This window comes from Hemitrygon akajei, unplaced genomic scaffold (assembly GCF_048418815.1).
Source record: "Hemitrygon akajei unplaced genomic scaffold, sHemAka1.3 Scf000045, whole genome shotgun sequence".
Classification (NCBI taxonomy): Eukaryota; Metazoa; Chordata; class Chondrichthyes; order Myliobatiformes; family Dasyatidae; genus Hemitrygon; species Hemitrygon akajei.
This window is the reverse complement of record NW_027331931.1, coordinates 7,226,630-7,246,331: the sequence shown is the minus strand read 5'-3', so window position 1 is coordinate 7,246,331 and position 19,702 is coordinate 7,226,630. Positions and strand designations below refer to the sequence as shown.

The 19,702-nt window shown below is 46.6% G+C and overlaps 1 protein-coding gene across 1 annotated transcript in view; it reads right to left on the bottom strand.

The window, feature by feature from the left end:
• Window positions 1–2,786: 2,786 nt before the first annotated feature.
• Window positions 2,787–19,702, bottom strand: part of LOC140720601 (NACHT, LRR and PYD domains-containing protein 12-like) — a 38,303-nt gene continuing 21,387 nt past the window's right edge. Inside the window, exons 4-11 of the mRNA XM_073035432.1 lie at window positions 17,658–17,829; window positions 17,494–17,559; window positions 11,101–12,868; window positions 9,895–9,981; window positions 9,569–9,739; window positions 5,139–5,309; window positions 4,816–4,983; window positions 2,787–4,655 (exon numbers count right to left, since the gene is read on the bottom strand). Coding sequence (XP_072891533.1) covers window positions 4,568–4,655; window positions 4,816–4,983; window positions 5,139–5,309; window positions 9,569–9,739; window positions 9,895–9,981; window positions 11,101–12,868; window positions 17,494–17,559; window positions 17,658–17,829 — 2,691 coding nt within the window. The 3' untranslated portion in view covers window positions 2,787–4,567. The remainder of the gene's footprint in view (window positions 4,656–4,815; window positions 4,984–5,138; window positions 5,310–9,568; window positions 9,740–9,894; window positions 9,982–11,100; window positions 12,869–17,493; window positions 17,560–17,657; window positions 17,830–19,702) is intronic.

Genomic DNA, 19,702 nt, shown 5'->3' with positions numbered 1-19,702 from the left:
GCAGTTGCTAGGAATACAGACACACAGACACACACACACACACACACACACACACACACACAGACACACAGACACACACACACACACAATGCTGGAGGAACTCTGCAGTTCAGGTAGCAACTAAGCAGAGGAGTACACAGTCTAGGCATGCTGAATGGGGCTCAGCCTAAACGTTGTCTATTTATTCCTCTCCACATTTGCTGCCTGATCTGTTGATTTCCTCCAGTATTTTGCAGAAAGTAATCACCTTTTTTTTCAATCAAGCAGTTTCCAAATGTGTCTGATCTTTCATTCGTAGCCACATCCTGCAGGTTCGGTTTCTCTTCTTCCTCCTCCTTGTAAACTCCAGGCCCCATCTCTTTCTGGAGCCCCAAATCCCTGACTGGAAACTTGGTTTCTGACTCTGCTCCATCGAAGATTCACTCGCTAGTCTGCTGTCAGACTTCAGAGGTGCATTGTAACAACCAAGTTGTTCGAAGCAAAGACCTTTGAAATTAGTGAGAATGACCTAAAACATTGAAAAGAGCGGAGAAGAAGGAGTTTAAACATCTTCGTCCAGAGCCCTGAAGAACGTCACAACCACAGTGAGCTCATCGTCTTATTCAGCCCGGAGAAAATCATGCAGGGAATTCATGCAGGTGTATAAGATGATGAGAGCCATTGGTCGTGTGGATAGCCAGAGGCTTTTTCCCAGGGCTGAAACGGCTAACACGAGGGGGAATAGGTTTAAGCTGCTTGGAAGTAGGTACAGAGGGAATGCACTGCCAGCGACGGTGGTAGAGGCGGATACAATAGGGTCTTTTAAGAGACTCTTAGATAGGTACATGGAGCTTAGGAAAATAGAGGGAGATGCGGTAGGGTAATTCTAAGAAGTTTAGAGACTAAGTTACATGGTCGGCACAACATTGTGGGCCAAAGGGTCTGTAATGTGTTGAAGATTTCTGTGATTCTATGAAATTCAAGGGAAATCTCCTATCCCACGGAGTGGTGACTATTTGCAACCTGTCATCACAGGGAGAGTGAGAGGGGAACGGCAGGGGTAGATTTTGATTTACTGATATGGAAAATAAACATGGGCAAAAACCAGATGGGCCGAATGGCCTCTCTAGCGTACATTGTGAGTGCGGTAGAGACAGTAAGTACCTGAGACACGGGATCTGATACAGAAGTGATTTATCTTTCACAGATCCACAATATTAAACGCCAGTCTAGTTTAAGGCTAACATCAGCAGAACAGACTCCTCCAATGCTCAGTGACCAGGGTTCAGTCCTGGGTGCGATGAGCAGCCGCAAGAACTGCAGAATCTGACAGTAACAGTCCCTCATGAACCTGCAGCTGCCTTCAGTCACCGTGATGGTTAAACATTTAACACGGAGCTGATTTGAATTTCCTCCCTGATGTGAAGTTGCTGGTGTTGCAGCAGCTGGGATGATTGAGTAAAACTCTTTGCTCACTCCGGACAGAAATGTGGCCTCTACTTATTGTGAACTCACCGGAGCATCACAAGGTGGGTTAACTGAATGAGTCTCTTCACACACACGGAGCAGGTAAACGGCCGCTTCCCAGTGCGAAGCTGTTGGTGTATCTGCGATGGCCGACTGAATCCCTTCCAAAACGAGAGACAGTGAATGACGTCACACTGCTATAACGTCATGGCGATGTATCCAATCAGATCACGGGCATGGACACATGTTCGGGCTCTCCTTGTAGCGAGTGGGGCGCTGTCTTCTCCAACATCTCCGCCTCCACATTCAAGGATCGGCGGCATTCAAGCGCTGGTGAACTGACAGATACAGCGGAACTAATGAGCAATCACAAAGCAACTAACGTGTTTGTGATTCCCATACCCAAATCCTTTGACTTTTCTAAACTGTTAAAAGTTTACAAACCACGTCAGTGGTTGAAGGACAACATTTCAGTTGAGATAATTTTAGTTTCTATGGTGCCTTCTGAGAAAAACACTGTCACAACTCAAAATAATTTGGGGGGACAAGACTTCATCTTCTACCTGGCAACTGTTCCGGCATCAGGCACAATATCAAACTCTCTGCTTCCCTCTCTGTATAAAAATGGATCATTCCTCCCCTTCATCAGTCTGTGACTTGGCTCAGTTTGTCTGTCTACTTCCCATTCTGAGCATGCGCCACACACCTACTGAGATCACATTTTATTTACACGGCTGTGACTAGAGACTTTCTGATTATTATGTCCCTCCCGGCATTTGACGGTGGTAAACTCAGAGTCAGCAATGGTATTGACCCTCAGGAGTCGGTGATTAGGCTTTTTCGTTGGAGATGATAAACTGCCGGTAGTGTGTGTCTGGATGAGTGGGTCGTTTTCAGACTGGAAGGAGATAGCGTTTGGAGTACCCCAGAGATCAGTCCCCGACCACAGTTATTCACAGTTTAATGTCCTGGCGGAGGCAGCGAGATGTGAGATGCCCCAGTCTGCTGGTGACGCAGAAAGAGTGGAGTTGGGGGACGGGAGGCTATTCACATGCAATTTCGTAGCTTTGCAATCAGTACATAGTGCACTGTGGGGCTGCAGTGGCGGGTTCCAATCTGCTAATTAGATTTGCTGACCACACTACATTGATCGGCCGAATCCCAAACGACGAGGCAGCATATAGAGAAGAAGTCATCACCCCGACACAGTGGTGTCAAGAAAACAACCTCTCCCTCATTGTGACAAAAACACAGGAGCTGGTTGTGGATTACAGGAGGAATGGAGACAGGGAGCACATTCAACATTTCCAAGTCTGTTATTGACACAAAATGCACTTTTTAATAGTGATCATGACACAATGTATTTTACATATTGTTAATGACATAAAACATATTTATAGATTGTTACTGACAGAGAATCGTATAACTTGTTATCTGTATGTATTTGCCGGTGATGCTGCCACAAGTCAGTGTTTCTCTGTCCCTGTACCTTCCCGTATTTGTGCACTTGGCAATAAATTCAACAGGACCTGAGAAATCTCAGTGAGATTTGATTAGTGATGATCATCTTGGCAGCTCGGTAGGTCGAATGTATGAGACAGTACACTGTTAAATGCAAAACCCTGAACAGTGTTGATGATCAGAGGGATCTTAGACTCCAAGTTCATCGCTCCCTGAAAGAGACTGCACAGATTGATCGGGTGGTTAAGAAGGCAAATGACATGGTTATCTTTATTGGTTGAAGCATTGAGTTCAAAAGTCGGGAAGTTGTGTTGCGGCTGTTACGAGCCTGCGGTCGTACTGAGACTGTTTCTTTAAGAGCGCCAGCGTGAGGAGGCGGGGCTATGACGTCAGTCACTGGCTGACAGCAGACTGAACCATGAGAGAGAGACAGACAGACAGACAGACAGACACATGGCAGAAGATTCCAAAAAAGGAAAATATAAAATGTACTTCACCCCTGTTTGCAACAGTGACTTTTCTATTGCCCATGGGGGGTTACATCACTGTTAAGGTGAGTTTAACGGGTGTCATTCGTTCATTAGCATAGCTAACGCTATTTAAACTAGCTGGCTGGCCGCTAAGGAGCTGCTCTATTGCAGACATCCCACCTCTCCCGGGAGTTCCGGGAGTCTCCCGCAAATTGATGGTGTCTGCTTCCCTGAAATGAGATTTTGCAGGGTGGGATTAATTGAGTGATGGAATGGTGCAGACGGAGCTTCACTGTGTGTTTGGCATTGCAAGTGTGTGATGGGACCGTGTGGAGGGAGATTCACTCTGTGTCTGGTCCTGGGAGTGTGTGATGGGACGGTGTGGAGGGAGATTCACTCTGTGTCTGGTCCCGGGTGTGTGTGATGGGACAGAGTGGAGGCAGATTCATTCTGTGTCTGACCCCGGGTGTGTGTGATGGGACGGTGTGGAGGGAGATTCACTCTGTGTCTGACCCCGGGAGTGTGTCATGGGACGGTGTGGAGGGAGATTCACTCTGTGTCTGGTCCCGGGTGTGAGTAAATTTACAAATGTAAATTACACAATGTGTGAGCTGCTGACGTGCGGGAATAAATAAGCTGCTCCCGACTCACTCACAGTCACACACAATTAACTGACCGGCGACAATGGGTGACAGTTTGAATAATCAGTCCCGTTTCTCACCGTCACTCTGCATCGGGGAACCGATGATTATAAAATCACACTTCAGGGCCATGTCCGGGATCGCTGCAGATCCAGGGTCACTGCCGAGGGATTTGACAATTTAACATCATTATATCGGACAGGCAGCCGAATGCACCATCCTCTGCAAAGGGAGCAAAAGGATTCTCTCCCGGGATAATCCCACCCCGGGACACCAGTGACCCAGACTGAGCCCCGGACCCCGGGCTCTTCCTGTCTGGGTAATTCCCTGGGGTGTCACCTGGGAGTCTGGAACACGTACATCCGGCCGAAGCTGCCCCGCCAGACAACAGGCGGAAACACGTCACTGCGGGACAGCTCCGAGCGACACACACAGCACGAGGCCCAAGCCGGTTCCGTTAAAACCATTGGGAATCACCCTCGGCACACGGCCATTAAAGGTAAGGGCGGCGAATCGGCCAAGATGTCCCCATCCCACGGGCGGGGATGATCACACGGTCACTCTCAGTCCGGGTCTGGGTTCCTGCAGAGATCTCAGTTCCTTCCCCCCGGTTTCACTGAACTGATTCATCCCCAGCCTGAAAGAGATGGAAGAATATATATGAAATAAACAGATTACGCAACAGTGTCAGTAACAGGGGACTGGGGTTAATGTTTCAACAACACTCACAGACAAATATTACCAGAAAACCCGCGGATCCGCTGATATTTTATCACATTGAACATTCACACACTCACTCGATCCGCTCCAGACTCGGGAGGGTCAGTATGAGGCAGCGGAGAGCGGAGACAGATTGGTCTGTCAGCAAGTTCCATCCCAGGTCCAGCTCCGTCAGTGATGGGTTTGTACTGAGAGCGGAGATGAGATCCTCGGCACCAGAATCTGTGAGACTGACTTTGTGCAGCCTGGAGATGAGAGAGAGTGAGGGTAAAGGACACAGAGAGACAGGAGACGGTACAAATCCCCAGTGTTTATCAGTAACACAATTACTGATCACATTAATGTTCAGTGTCAGACACCCAGTGACTGTAAACACAATCTCCCACAGTCTGGTACTTACCACAGTCTCTGTATTTTACACTCCAGGTTCCTCAGAGCCACAGACACCAGTTTCACTCCTGAATCTCCCAGTTTATTAACACTCAGGTCCAGCTCCGTCAGTGATGGGTTTGTACTGAGAGCGAAGACGAGATCCTCGGCACCAGAATCTGAGAGACCGACATCCCTCAGCCTAGAGATGAGAGAGAGTGAGGGTGAAGGACACAGAGAGACAGGAGATGGTACAAATCTCCAGTGTTTATCAGTAATACAATTACTGATTTTGTTCTTCAGCACGACTGTGCAAGTCGGCCAGTGAGAACAGCAAGAAGAGTTTAAAAGGGAGACAGATTTACAGAGTGAGCGTCAGAGGAGAGGTTGACAGAGTAGGAAGGCTTTGGATCAATGGGGCTTCGGCGATAAAGGGTCCAGGTGAGGTAGGTTATCTGTTTACAATACAGACAGAGAGTATGTGTGTGAGGCTCGTTTTCTGTGCTTGCTGTCAGATGTGGGAGACGGCAACATCTGCGCCCAGTGTGTCGAGCTGCAGCTCCTTAGGGACCGCATTTGGGAACTGGAGATGCAGCTCGATGACTTTGTCTGGTCAGGAAGAGCGAGGAGGTGATAGAGAGGAGTTACAGGCAGGTGGTCACACCGGGGCCACGGGAGACTGAAGATGTGGGTCGCAGTCAGGAGAGGGAAGGACAAGAAGCAGGTACTAGAGTGTACCCCTGTGGCTGTACCCCTTGACAATAAGTACTCCTGTTTGAGTGCTGCTGGAGGGGGTGACAGCCTGGGGGGTGGGGTGATGAAGCAACAGTGGCCGTGCCTCTGACACAGAGTCTGGCCCTGTGGTTCAGAAGGGTAGGGAAGGGAAGAGGATGGCAGTAGAGATTGGGGACTCTATAGTTAGGGGGTCAGACAGGCGATTCTTTGAATGCAGGAAAGAAACGCAGATGGTCGTTTGACTCCCAGGTGCCAGGGTCTGGGATGATTCTGATCGCATCCAAGATATCCTGCAGTGGGATGGAGAACCGCCTGAGGTCATGATACATATTGGTACCAATGACATAGGTAGGTAAAGGAAAGAGGTCCTGAAAACAGACTACAGGGCATTCGGATGTAAGTTGAGAAGCAGGACCTCAAAGGTAGTAATCTCGGGATTACTGCCTGTGCAACGCAACAGTGAGAATAGGAATAGGATGAGGTGGAGGATAAATGCGTGGCTGAGGGATTGGGGCAGGAGGCAGGGATTCAAGTTTCTGGATCATTGTGACCTCTTTTGGAGCAGGTGTGACCTGCACAAAAAGGATGGGTTGTACTTGTATCCCAGGGGGACCAATATCCTGGTGGGGAGATTTGCTAAAGTTATAGGGGAGAGTTTAAACTAGAATTGCTGGGGGGGGGGAGGGAACCAAATTGATGCGACGGAGGACAGGGAGGTTGGCTCAGAAACAGAGAAAATTTGGAGACAGTGCGAGAGGGAGGATAGGCAAGTGATAGAGAATGGAAGCACTCAGTCTGATGGTTTGAGATGTGTCTATTTTAAAGTGAGGTGTATCCTGAATAAAGAGCATGAGCTTAGAGCGTGGATCAGCACTTGCAGCTATGATGTTGTGGCCATTACAGAGACTTGGATGGTGCAGGGACAGGAATGGCTACTTCAAGTGCCAAACTTTAGATGTTTCAGAAAGGATAGGGAGGGAGGCAAAAGAGGTAGGAGCATGACACTGTTGATCAGAGATAGTGTCACGGCTGCAGAAAAGGAGGAAGTTATGCAGGGGTTGTCTATGGAGTCTCTGTAGGTGGAAGTTAGGAACAGGAAGGGGGTCAATAAATCTACTGGTTGTTTTTTGTAGGCCACCCAACAGTAACAAGGACATCGAGGAGCAGATAGGGAGACAGATTCCGGAAAGGACTAATAATAACAGGGATTATAAAGTGTGAGATTTTAATTTCCCAAATATTGACTGGCATCTGCCCAGAGTGAGGGGTTTAGATGGAGTGGTGTTTGTTAGGTGTGTTCAGGAAGGTTTCCTGACACAACATGTAGATAAGCCTACAAGAGGAGAGGCTGTACTTGATCTGGTATTGGGAAATGAACCTGGTCAGGTGTCAGGTCTCTCAGTGGGAGAACATTTTGGAGACAGTGATCAGAATTCTCTCTCTTTTATCATAGCATTAGAGAGGGATAGGAACAGGCAAGTTCGGGAAACCTTTAATTGGAGTAAGGGGAGCTATGAGGCTATCAGGCTGGAACTTGTAAGCATAAATTGGAAACTGATGTTCGCAGGGAAACATACCGAAGAAATGTAGAAAATGTTCAGGGGATATTTGCTTGGTGTTCTGAGTAGGTACGTTCCAATGAGACATGGAAAGGATGGTAGGGTACAAGATCTGTGGTGTACAAAGGCCGTTGTAATCTAGTCAAGAAGAAGTGCTTACGAAAGATTCAAAAAATGAGGTAATGATATGACTCTGGAAGATTATAAGGTTAGCAGAAAGGAGCTTAAGAATGAAATCACGAGAGCTAGATGGGGCCATGAGAAGGCCTTGGCGGACAGGATTAAGGAAAACCCCAAATCATTCTGCAAGTATGTGAAGAGCAAGAGATTAAAATATGAGAGAATAGGACGAATCAAGTGTGACAATGGAAAAGTGCGTATGGAACCGGAGAAAATAGTGGAGGTATTTACTGAATCATTTGCTTCAGTATTCATGACGGTAACGGATCTTGGCAATTGTAGGGGTGACTTGCAGTGGACTGAAAAGCTTGAGAATGTAGATATTAAGAAAGAGGATGTGCTGGAGCGTTTGGAAAGCTTCAAGTTGGATAGGTCACCGGGAGATGACAGGATGTACCCCAGACTACTGTGGGAAGTGAGTGAGGAGATTGCTGAGCCTCTGGCAATGATCTCTGCATCATCAATGAGGACGGGAGAGGCTCTGGAGGATTGGAGGGTCGCGGATGTTGTTCCCTTATTCAGAAAAGGGAGTAGGGATAGCCCAGAAAATTATAGGCTAGTGAGTCTTAAAGTCATCAACTAAGTAGATGGAGAAGATCCTGAGGGGTAGGATTTATGAACATCTGGAGAGTCAAAATATGATTAGGAATAGTCAACATGGCTTTGACAATGGCAGGTCGTGCCTTACGAACTTGATTGAATTTTTTGAGAATGTGACTAAGCACATTGATGAAGGAAAAGCAGTAGATGTAGTGTATATGGGTTTTGGCAAGGCATTTGATAAGGTACCCCATGCAAGGCTTATTGAGAAAGTAAGGAGGCATGGGATCCAAGGGGACATTGCTTTGTGGATCCAGAAGTGGCTTGCCAACAGAAGGCAAAGAGTGGTTGTAGACGGGTCATATTCTGCATTGAGGTCGGTGACCAGTGATGTGCCTCAGAGATCTGTTCTGGGACACTCAATCTTTGTGATTTTTATAAATGACCTGGATGAGGAAGTGGAGGGATAGGTTAGTAAATTTGCTGATGACACAAAGGTTGGGGGTGTTGTGGATGGTGTGGAGGGCTGTCAGAGGTTACAGCGGGGCATTGATAGGATGCAAAACTGTGCTGAGAAGTGGCAGATGGAGTTCAACCCAAATAAGTGTGAGGTGGTTCATTTTGGTAGGTCAAATATGATGGCAGACTCTTGGCAGTGGAGGATCAGAGGGATCTTGGGTTCAGAGTCCATAGGTCACTCAAAGCTGCTACGCAGGTTGACTCTGTAGTTAAAAAAGCATACGGTATATTGGCTTTAACCAGACATGGGATTGAGTTTAAGAGCCGAGAGGTAATGCTGCAGCTATATAGAACCCTGGTCAGACCCCACTTGGAGTATTGTGCTCAATTCTGGTCGCCTCACTATAGGAAGGATGTGGAAACCATAGAAAGGGTGCAGAGGAGATTTAGAAGGATGTTGCCTGGATTGGGGAGTATGCCTTATCAGGATAGTTTGAGTGAACTTGACCTTTTCTCTTGGAGTGACAGAAGATGAGAGGTGACTCGATAGAAGTGTACAAGATAATGAGAGGCATTGATTGTGTGGATAGTCAGAGGCTTTTCCCCAGGGCTGAACTGGCTAGAATGACAGGGCATATTTTTAAGGCATTTGGAAGCAGGTGCCTTATATCAGAAGATATCAGGGGTAAGTTTTTAACAGAGAGAGTACTGAGTGCATAGAGTGGGCTCCCGGCAGCAGCAGTTGAGGTGGAAACGATAGAGTCTTTAAGAGACTCCTGGATGGCTACATGGAGCCAAGAATAATAGAGGGCTATGGTAAAGCCTAGGTAGTTCTCAGGTAGGGACATGTTCGACACAGCTTTGTGAGCTGAAGGGCCTGTATTGTGCTGTAGGTTTTCTACGTTTCTTTGTTTCTACTGATCATATTAATGTTCAGTGTCAGACACCCAGTGACTGTAAACACAATCTCCCACAGTCTGGTACTTACCCCAGTTTCTGTATTTTACACTCCGGGTTCCTCAGAGCGTCAGACACCAGTTTCACTCCTGAATCTCCCAGTTTATTACCACTCATTTTCAGCTCCATCAGTGATGAGTTTGTACTAAGAGCGGTGGTGATGTCCTCGGCACCAGAATCTGTGAGACCGGCATTGTGCAGCCTGGAGGTGAAAGAGAGTGAGGGTGAAGGACACAGAGAGACAGGATAAGGTACAAATCCCCAGTATTTATCAGTAACACAATTACTGATCACATTAATGTTCAGTGTCAGACACCCAGTGACTGTAAACACAATCTCCCACAGTCTGGCACTTACCACAGTTTCTGTATTTTACACTCTGGGTTCCTCAGAGCCGCAGACACCAGTTTCACTCCTGAATCTCCCAGTTTGTTCTGCCCTAGTCTAAACACAAACAGACAAATTGATGAACAAAGTGATTCCAACCGTGGGTCTGAGGGAATTTCTCTCACTCGGATATTTCAGGAAACATTAAATCCTTCAGTAAATCACTGATCGGAGTTCCCATCACTGTCAATGTCCTTCACTGCCCAACTCCAGGGGATTCACCTAACGTCAGTAATTTAGTCTGTCGGTGTGACCCTGTAAACTCCACATATTCCGTCTCATTCCCTGAAGGTTAGAAAACTGTTCCTGATGTGAGAGGGTTGGAAGGAGCAGGTTTGAAGAATGAGAGAAAGCCTCACAGTGAGGAAGATTTGTCTGTGGGAAAGTGTCGATGGGAGATGGTGGAAGTGAACCCACCTGAGGAAAAGGGATAGGAAGAGAAAATCTGCAGGAGGAAGGAGAATGGGAAAGAGACCCCAAAGGAGGAAGGAGAAGGGGTCCCACAGATGGAAGGAGGGGAGATCCCACAGGAGGAAGATGGGTGGGGAAGAGAGGTCCACAGGAGGATACCATTCGGAAAAGATGAAACAACAAGACGAGATTTCAGAAATAGACTGTACGGGAGGGGTGTGTCTGAACTGTGGCCCACAATCGGGAGAGGAGATGCGCCCATGGTTTCTGGGTATCTGGTAGAGAGCACAGTCACACAGGTGGACTGATGGTGATAGTCACACACGGGGAAGGGCAGGGGACGGCAATCTCACAATGGCATTTCTTTCCTTCTCACTGGGACAGTCTTCTGATGGTCTCTTGCCCCTCACCGGGAAGGGGGTGTGAATCTCTGACCCACCTTCTGGAGTCAGTGTCGGTCTGGGTGTCAGTAACAGTGAGAAGGAACATTGTCAATGGATGTGTCACAGGCAGCAGAAACACGGCCATTCCTGTGATTTATTACCATTAAACCAATGGCCGTTGTTCACTGATCTGATGAAGTCTCCAACATCCCTTCACAAGAAACCGCAGATCCCTCCCGTCCTTGGGGAATTATTGACCGATGCCCTGGCATTTGTCACAATTCTTCACAATCTGATTTACTAGTTTTACCCAAATCCCTTTACATTGAAGCAACACAATGGAACAGTTTCACATTTCAGAGTAAGAGATAAATCAAGTTACCTCAACTCCTGGCACTTGTGCAGCCCGGGTCCCAGCCGCTGGATTCCTTCACACTGAATGTGGCAGAGAGCCAGATCGAGGTGTTTTATTGCATCACAGAGTCCGATGGCATGAGACAGGACCGCGCAGTCAATCGGGGTCAGTGTCATTCCACGGAATGAAAGTGTTTCCACAGATCCCAGTGCAGCCTGAGCCAGTCCACGATTCTGAGACTCAAACAGGTAGTGCAATGTGTTCAGGAGGCTCCTTTTACCAGCTTCACTCTCTGTGTTTCCACTCTGGCGTTTAACCTCCTCCTGCACCCAGTCAATCACCCGGCAGGTTGTTTCATGAGGAAATGGACCCAGAAACTCCTCCAAGCCCCGAGCTGTCATTGGAGAGGAGAGACCAGCAACAAAACGGAGAAATACCTCAAATCGCCCATCTGTCGTGTTGTGGGCTTCAGTGAGGAATTTCAGGATATCCCCGGGATGTGGATTCAGGAATTGTGCGACTGCAGCTACAAACTCTTGGATGGTGAGGTGTGGGAATGTGTACACCACGCTCCGGGCAGAATCCTCTCTCTCCAAAAGCTCCATCAGGAACCCGGACAGGAACTGGGAAGGCTGCAGATTGTACTTGATCAAATCTCCATCTGTAAACACAATCTTCTTCTCGGACACTCCTTTGAAGGCCATCTGACCAACCCTGAGTAACACATCACGGGGGTTCTCAATCTCACGGCTGTGGTTTTTCAGGATGTTGTAAATATAGTAGGAGTACAGTTGGGTGATGGTCTTGGGAACTCGCTGTGAGTCCCTGACTCTTAGTGTGAAGAAGGGGCCCAGTGCCAGAGCGAGGATCCAGCAGTAAGAGGGGTTGTAGCTCATGGTGTACAGGATCTCGTTCTCCTTCACGTGTTTGAAAACAGCTGCCGCCACCGTCTGATCTTCAAAATACCTGATGAAATACTCCTTCCGTTCCTCACCAACAAATCCCATGATTTCAGCCCAGACTCTGATCTTTGCCTTTTCCAATAAATGTAACGCAGTAGGGCGGGTGGTCACCAGCACTGAACACCCTGGGAGCAGCTTGCCCTGGATTAAACTGTACACAATGTCAGACACTTCACACCACCACTCGGGATCTGGGCACTGGTGCTTGGGTTCTGTGTCTCTCCGACTGTCCGCAAAATCGATTCTGTGTTTGAATTCATCCAAACCATCGAATATAAACAGCAATCCCTCTGGGTTCTTCCAGACCTCTCTCAGGGTATTCCCAAAGTAGGGATACTGATCCAGAATCAGTTCCCTCAGGTTTATTCTGCAGTTAATGGAGTTTAAATCGCGGAATTTGAAACTGAAGACAAACTGGAACTGTTGGAATATTTTCTCCATGGCCCAGTCATAAACAATCTTTTGTACCATTGTTGTTTTTCCGATTCCCGGGACTCCGGCCACGGCTGACGAACATCCTGATATTGATTGTGTGAAGGATCTATTCATTTTGTCCCAAAAACTATGTGAGTAACTATTATGAAACAGATGAGTAATCCGGATTTTTTCCAGCTTTGCACGGAGATAGTTCTCTCTCCACTCCTCGTGGTCTCTGCCTCTTGCCAGCAGCTCGTGTTCCACCAGCGTCCGATCTCGAACAGGAGAAATGACCGTGAGCTCAGCGTATCGATCAACCAGCTGGCAAACCTTCACCTTCTCCCTCATCAGGATCGTGTTCACTCTCAGTGTTTCAGTTTGAGCCCGCAGAGTCTCCTTGTGTTTCTGTTGAACATCTTCCATGGGAACAGACAGTGGACAAACTGTTAGATGCCTCAACTCAGAACTCAGTATTTCAGTACCCAAGAATGGACAGGATGGACAGAAATAGGTTGTCAGTACCAGATCTGATGAACACAGAACACTCACGTATTTCCCCTAATAAAAAAAAAACAACTTGTTGAAGACTTTGTTTGGGTGAAGTTAAGAGCCAGAGACAGAGTGTCTGAAAATGGATGATGGCACAGAAAAGTTTCTAATCTTATTCAGATTCACTGTTAAAGGCTCAGCTCTCCCCTCTATTCATAGTTTGCAGATTTCCCGGTGTCTCTTATTTTCCGAGGATCTGGGACATGAAATCAGGCAATACATCCCACCACATTCACAATATCCTGAAAAGGGAGGGTGCGCAGCCAGAAGTCGTGGCACTTCTGGCGGATGTCTGGAAAAGGAGGATGTCTGGAAAGCAGCATACAGGGAGATAGGAGGGAAGCTGAGAAGCTGAAACTGAAACAGAAATCTCCGTATTTCTGTCTGTGCCACATGAATGTGAAGACAGGGATAGAATGAGGTGGCAGATAAAAGCATGGCTGAAAAATTGCAGCAGAGGGCAGGGATTTAGGTTTTTGGATAACTGGGACAACTTATGGGACAGCCGTGGCCTGTACAAAATGGACAGGTTGCACGAATCCGAGGGGGACCAATCCTCCCGATTTACCGGAGCTGTTGGGAGTGTTTTACACTAATATAGCAGGGGGATGGGAAGCAGTATGACTGAGCTGAGGATCAGCCAGCAGGTTGACAAGCAGATGATGGGTGTAACATGAATGTAAGGAAAGACATGCTCATGATTGGGTTCAAATACAGACGGATCAATGTGTTGAATTGCATCACAAAGGCAAAATTCAAAAGGGCCCAGATGCGAACTGAACGTGTTATATTTAAATGCGCGTAGCATTCGGAACACGGGTTGTCGGAACTCTTGGTGCAATTATATATTGGTCGGTATGATTTTGTGGGTGTTACTGAGTTGTGGCTGAATGAAGGTCATAGTTGGGAGTTTTAACAGCTTAGGACATTCTTTGTATCGAACGGACAGGCAGGACGACATAGGAGGTGGTGTGATTCTATTGGTTCAAGATGGAATTACTTCTTTAGAAGGAGGTGACATGGGGGTAAGAGAATGTTGAATCTTTGTGGGTGGAGATAAGAAATTGCAAGGGAAATAGCATTATAGGAATCGTGTATAGGCTTCCAAATAGTAGCCAATATGTGGGGTTGAGATTGCAAAGGGAGATTGCATGTAATAAAGATAATGACATAATTGTAATGGGGGACTTCAAACTCAAGCAAACATAAGTTGTCAGATCGCAAGAGAGGGAATTTATTAAATGACTGTGAGATGGCTTTGTAGAACAAATTGTTCTTGACACTACTCGGGAAAGTCTATCTTAGATTGGGTGTTGTGTAATAACTCAGATCTTAGTACGGAGTTGAATGTAAAGGAACATTTAGGAGAAAGTAATCATAATATGATTGAATTCCTACAGCAATTTGAGAGGGAGAAGCAAAACTTACATGTATCAGTATGACAATGGAATAAAATGAATTATAGAGGCATGAGAGAGGAGCTTGCACCGGAGGAATAGGGAGGATACTAGTGGGAATGACGGCAGTGCAGAGATGGCTGAAGTTTCTGGGAATAGTTCACAAGGTGCAGGATGGATATGGCCCAGAGAGGAAGAAGTTCTCAAATGGCAGGGGTAGGCAACCGTGGTTGACAAAGGAAGTTAAAGACTACATAAAAGCGAAGGAAGGGGCATATAAGCTAGCAAACCTGAGTGGAAAGTTGGAAGGATGGAGAACTTTTAAAATCCAACACAAGGCAACAAAACATAAGAAGGGAAAAGATGAAATAGGAGGTCAGTCCAGCCAATAAAGCAGAGTAACAAACACTTTTACCTGTTATATAAAGAGTAAAAGGGAGGTGAGAGTTGATATTGGATCTCTGGAAAATGATGTTATTTTGGTGAAATAGTAATGAAAGACAAAGAAATGACAGATAAATGTAATTGGTACTTTGCATAGGTCTTCACTGTGGAAGACGCCTGCAGTGTGCAGTGATCCGCGAGCAACGGGCTGTAGGAGTGAGTACCATTGCTATTGCAAAACAACAAGTGCTAGGCATACTGAAAGGTCTTAGGTTGGATGTCATTTGGGCCAGGTGTCTTGAGAGAGGTTGCTTGAGAGATAACGAATGCACTGGTCATGATCTTTCAAGGATCACTTGATCCTGGTAAGGTCCCTGCGGACTGGAGGATTACAAATGCCACTGCACTCTTTAATAAGGGAGGAAGGCAAAAGAAGGGGAATTATAGGCCAGTTTGCCAAACCTCAGTGACTGGGAAAATGTTGGGAGTCTCTTATTAAGATTGAGGTTTCAGGGTACTTGGAGACTAATGATGAAATAAGTAAATGTTGGGATGGTTTCTGTAAAGGGAAATCATGCCTGACACATCTGGTCACCGAGGAGATAACAACCAGGGTGGTCTAAAGAGAGTTTCTGATGTGATTTACTTGGATTTTTAGAAGGCATTTGATAAGGTGCCACATATGAGATGTTGAACAAGATAAAAATATATGGCGCCACAGGAACCATATTGTCATAGGTAGCAGAATGGCCGGCAGGCAGGAGGCAGAGATTGGGAATAAAAGGGGCCTTTTCTGGTTGGCTGCCTGTCACTAGAGGTGTTCCACAGTTGCCAGTTTTGTGACCGCTGCTTTCCACAGTATTTATCAATGATTTAGATAATAGAATTAATGTATTTGTCGTAAAGTTTGCGGATGATACAAAGATAGGTGTAGGGGTAGGTAGTGCTGAGGAAGCAAGGCGATTGCAGCAGAATGTAGACAAATTGGAAGACTGGGCAAAAAATTGGCAGATGGAATACAGTGCTGGGAAATGTATAATAAATATTTTGGTACAAGGAACAACAGTGTGGACCATTATCTAAATGGGAAGAAGGTCCAAACATCAGAGGTGCAGAAGGAATTAGGGTTCATCCAGCAAGATTCCAGATGGTTAATTTACAAGTCGAGTCTGTTCTAAAGAAGGCAAATGCAACACTGGCGTTTATTTCATGAAGAATCGAATATAAAAGCAAGGAGATAATGCTGAGCCTTTATAGGACTGTACTCAGGCCGCACATGGAGTATTGTCAACAGCTTTGGACCCATATCTCAGAAAAGATGTGTTGTCATTGGAGAGCGTACAGAGGAGATTCACGAGGATGATTCCAGGAATGAAGGGGTTAACACAAGCAGTCCATTTTGGTAACATTGGGCCTGTATCACTGGAATATAGAATAATGCGGGGGTATCTCTTTGAAACCTACCGAATGTTGAAAGGACCAGATAGGGTGGATGAGTAAAGGATGTTTGCTCTGGTGGGAGTATGCAGTACTAGAGGGCATACAGAAAATTGAGGGGCGATCCTTTAGAACAGGTAAGCTAGAGAGTAGTGAATAGTGAATCGCTGGAATCCTCTGCCACAGACTGTAGTGTAGGCCATCCATGGGTATCAAAGGATACGGCGAGATGGCAGATGTATGGGGCTGAGTGAGATCCAGGATCAGCCATGATGGAATGGCAGAGCAGACTGATGGGCTGAATGGCCTAATTCTGCTCCCATGTCTTGTGGTCTTATGGAGCAATAACTGCAAAACTCGGCTCCACCTAGGATCCGAGGTGTGAGACTTCCCTTGTTGGAGTTTGAGTTCCTATTCCGGATACGTCACATCTCCGGATATTCGGTGCTAGGGAAAGGGGATCGATGAGGCTTCCTCTCCGACCTACGGAAATGTCTGCTTCTCAAACTCAAAGGCCTCTGGGTGCACAGCCCGAGATGGTGGCAGGTGTTGTGACAAATACATTGATTAGCTGTGCTACAAGCACAGCATCAAAAACGTGTCTCCCAGACTCTGACAGTCTCTAAACAGGCCTCTAAAGAGACGTATTCAGACTCTCAGAGTGAAATAACAACAAAAACCTGTCTCCCAGACTCTGACAGTCTCTACACAGGCCTCTAACAACATGTATTCAGACTCTCAGAGTCAAATAACAACAAAAACCTGTCTCCCAGACTCTGACAGTCTCAAAACAGGCCTCTAAAGAGAAGTATTCAGACTCTCAGAGTGAAATAACAACAAAACCCTGTCTCCCAGACTCTGACAGTCTCTAAACAGGCCTCTAAAGAGACGTATTCAGACTCTCAGAGTGAAATAACAACAAAAACCTGTCTCCTAGACTCTGACAGTCTCTAAACAGGCCTCTAAAGACACGTATTCAGACTCTCAGTGTGAAATAACAACAAAAACCTGTCTCCCAGACTCTGACAGTCTCTAAACAGGCCTCTAAAGAGACGTATTCAGACTCTCAGAGTGAAATAACAACAAAAACCTGTCTCCCAGACTCTGACAGTCTCTAAACGGGCCTGTAACGACACGTATTCAGACTCTCAGTGTGAAATAACAACAAAAACCCGTCTCCCAGACTCTGACAGTCTCTACACAGGCCTCTAACAACATGTATTCAGACTCTCAGAGTGAAATAAAGGCTTTGAGCTTTCCAGTCCATCACTTACCTTTCAGATGCTTGGGCACTTCAGATAAACTCCGCTCAGTGTCCATGTTGGCGAACTGGCCGTCACCTGTTGAAACAGATTAACCTGCATGAAGTCTGTTCTGTGTAATACTGTAAATTCATCAGCATTTACATCTGTAACACACAGTGTATTGTTCACCGTACCACGTTCCCGTATTTCATTCAATATTCTGCTCAGCTTCGGTAAATGGTGATGTAGTTTCACAAAGGATTCCCACATCACCCTCCGGGCCCCAGAGCCCTTCTCCATCACCAGATCCAGGAGGAGTTTGGAAGCGCCCGCTCGGTTTCCCTTCTCGGCGAGGTCAGTCACGCTCTGTAATGAACAATGGGGAATATATTGAGGAGCGGAGGGATGGGTACAAATCTACCCTGAACATGGACTGACCCAGCACATTCTGCTCCCCACAGATCACTAACAGCCATTGAAGGGTTCACCGCGGAAGAAAGATTTTAAAAGAAGTGAGCAGGATCAGTCGGGAGTTCCAGCACGCCGCAGATTGCGGGGTAATTATCGACTTGGCAAGGTTTACGTGGAGCAGACATAGTGTGAGACAGGCAAAGATAAAGTGGGGAGTTAGGGATTTGTGTCAGGGAGGATACAGTGGAGGTTTTAGGTAGATTCCGGGTAATATTTCCCCTCTCCTTTTTGCGGTCAGAACAGTGGGAATTCCAGGCAACATAGTGGGATACTCTTCCTACGGGGTGCGGCAAGACAGGGAGACCTTCAGTGTCCCTGGCAACTGCACATTCAGAAATTTCATCCAGCTGCAGCTTCTTATAAACTGTGCTAAGGAATTGGATCTGGAGCTGGATGAATCTCAGATCGTTCAGGAGGCTGAGAGGTTGACTGACAGGCTTTACAGGAGGTGAATATACCCAAGGCGCAGGACAAAGCTGTGACTGTCAGGAGGGGGAAAGGGGATAGCCAGCCACTGCAGGAATGGCCCAGCAGAGGAATGCCATGGCGATCATGCCTCAAGAACTGAGTTTCGTTTTGTGGCAGAAGGGACAAAAAGAGTAAGCTGCACTGACAGGGAGAATTTAGTGGTTACGAGAGCACACCAGAGATTCTGTTGATGAAAACAATATTTTTGGATGGTGTGCTGCCGAGTTCAGGGATATCTCGCATCGAGTCTGGAGTTTGTGGTTCACATCGGTACGAATGACAAGAGTAGTGAGGGTGATGGAGTCCTGCTAAGTGAGTTCAATGAGTTAGGTGCCAAGTTAAAGGGCAGGACCTCCAGGGTTGTGCTGTCAGGATTGCTACCTGTACCACTTGCCAGGGAGGCCAGGAATAGGATGATAATACAGTTTAATGTGTGGCTGATGAGATGGTGCATGATCGAGGCTTCAGATGTTTGGATGTTGGGCTCTCTTCCAAGGAATATTGGACTTTGACCGATGTGATCGTTTTGCACCTATACTGGATTAGGACTGATACCCTTGCGGGAAGGGTTGTTAGCACTGCATGGGGAGGTGGAGGTGCAGGGGCATGGAGAACCATAGTGAATAGTGGAGTGGTTGTGTGGAAAAGAGGTTGTTAAACGGACAGACAGAATCAGTACCCTAGGTGAACATGGTGAAGCTAATGTTCCGAGTTGCGTAATATTTCAATGTAATCAGTATTGTAGGAAAAGCTGATTAGCCTAGCGCATGGATCAGCACATTGATTTACAGCATTGTAACCATTAATGTGCTTTTGTTGGAGGAGGTGCAGGAATGGCAGCTCAGCATTCCAGGCTTCCGTTGCGTTAGATAGAGCGGGAGGGATTACAGAAGGAGGGGTAAAACAACCAGTCAGAGAAAATGTCCCTGCATTGCTCAGACAGGACAAACTGGACAGCTGGTCCAATGAGACAACATGAGTGAAACTACGGAATAAGAAATGGATGACCACGTTAGTGGGATTATATTATAGAGCACCCAATAATCAATGGGACTTAGAATATCAAAATGTAGAGAGATCACGGGAAGGTACAAGAAACATAAAGTTCTGATACTAGGTAGTTGTAACTTTCCATTTATTGACTGGGATACCCATACTTTAAAGGGCTGGCTGGGGTAGTTTTGGTCAAATGTATTCAGGGAAGTTTCTGTAATCAATATATTCAGATCACAACTGAATTTCTTTTAGGGAACAAGATGAGGCAGGTGACAGACTTGTGTGCAGGGGAACACTTTGGAAC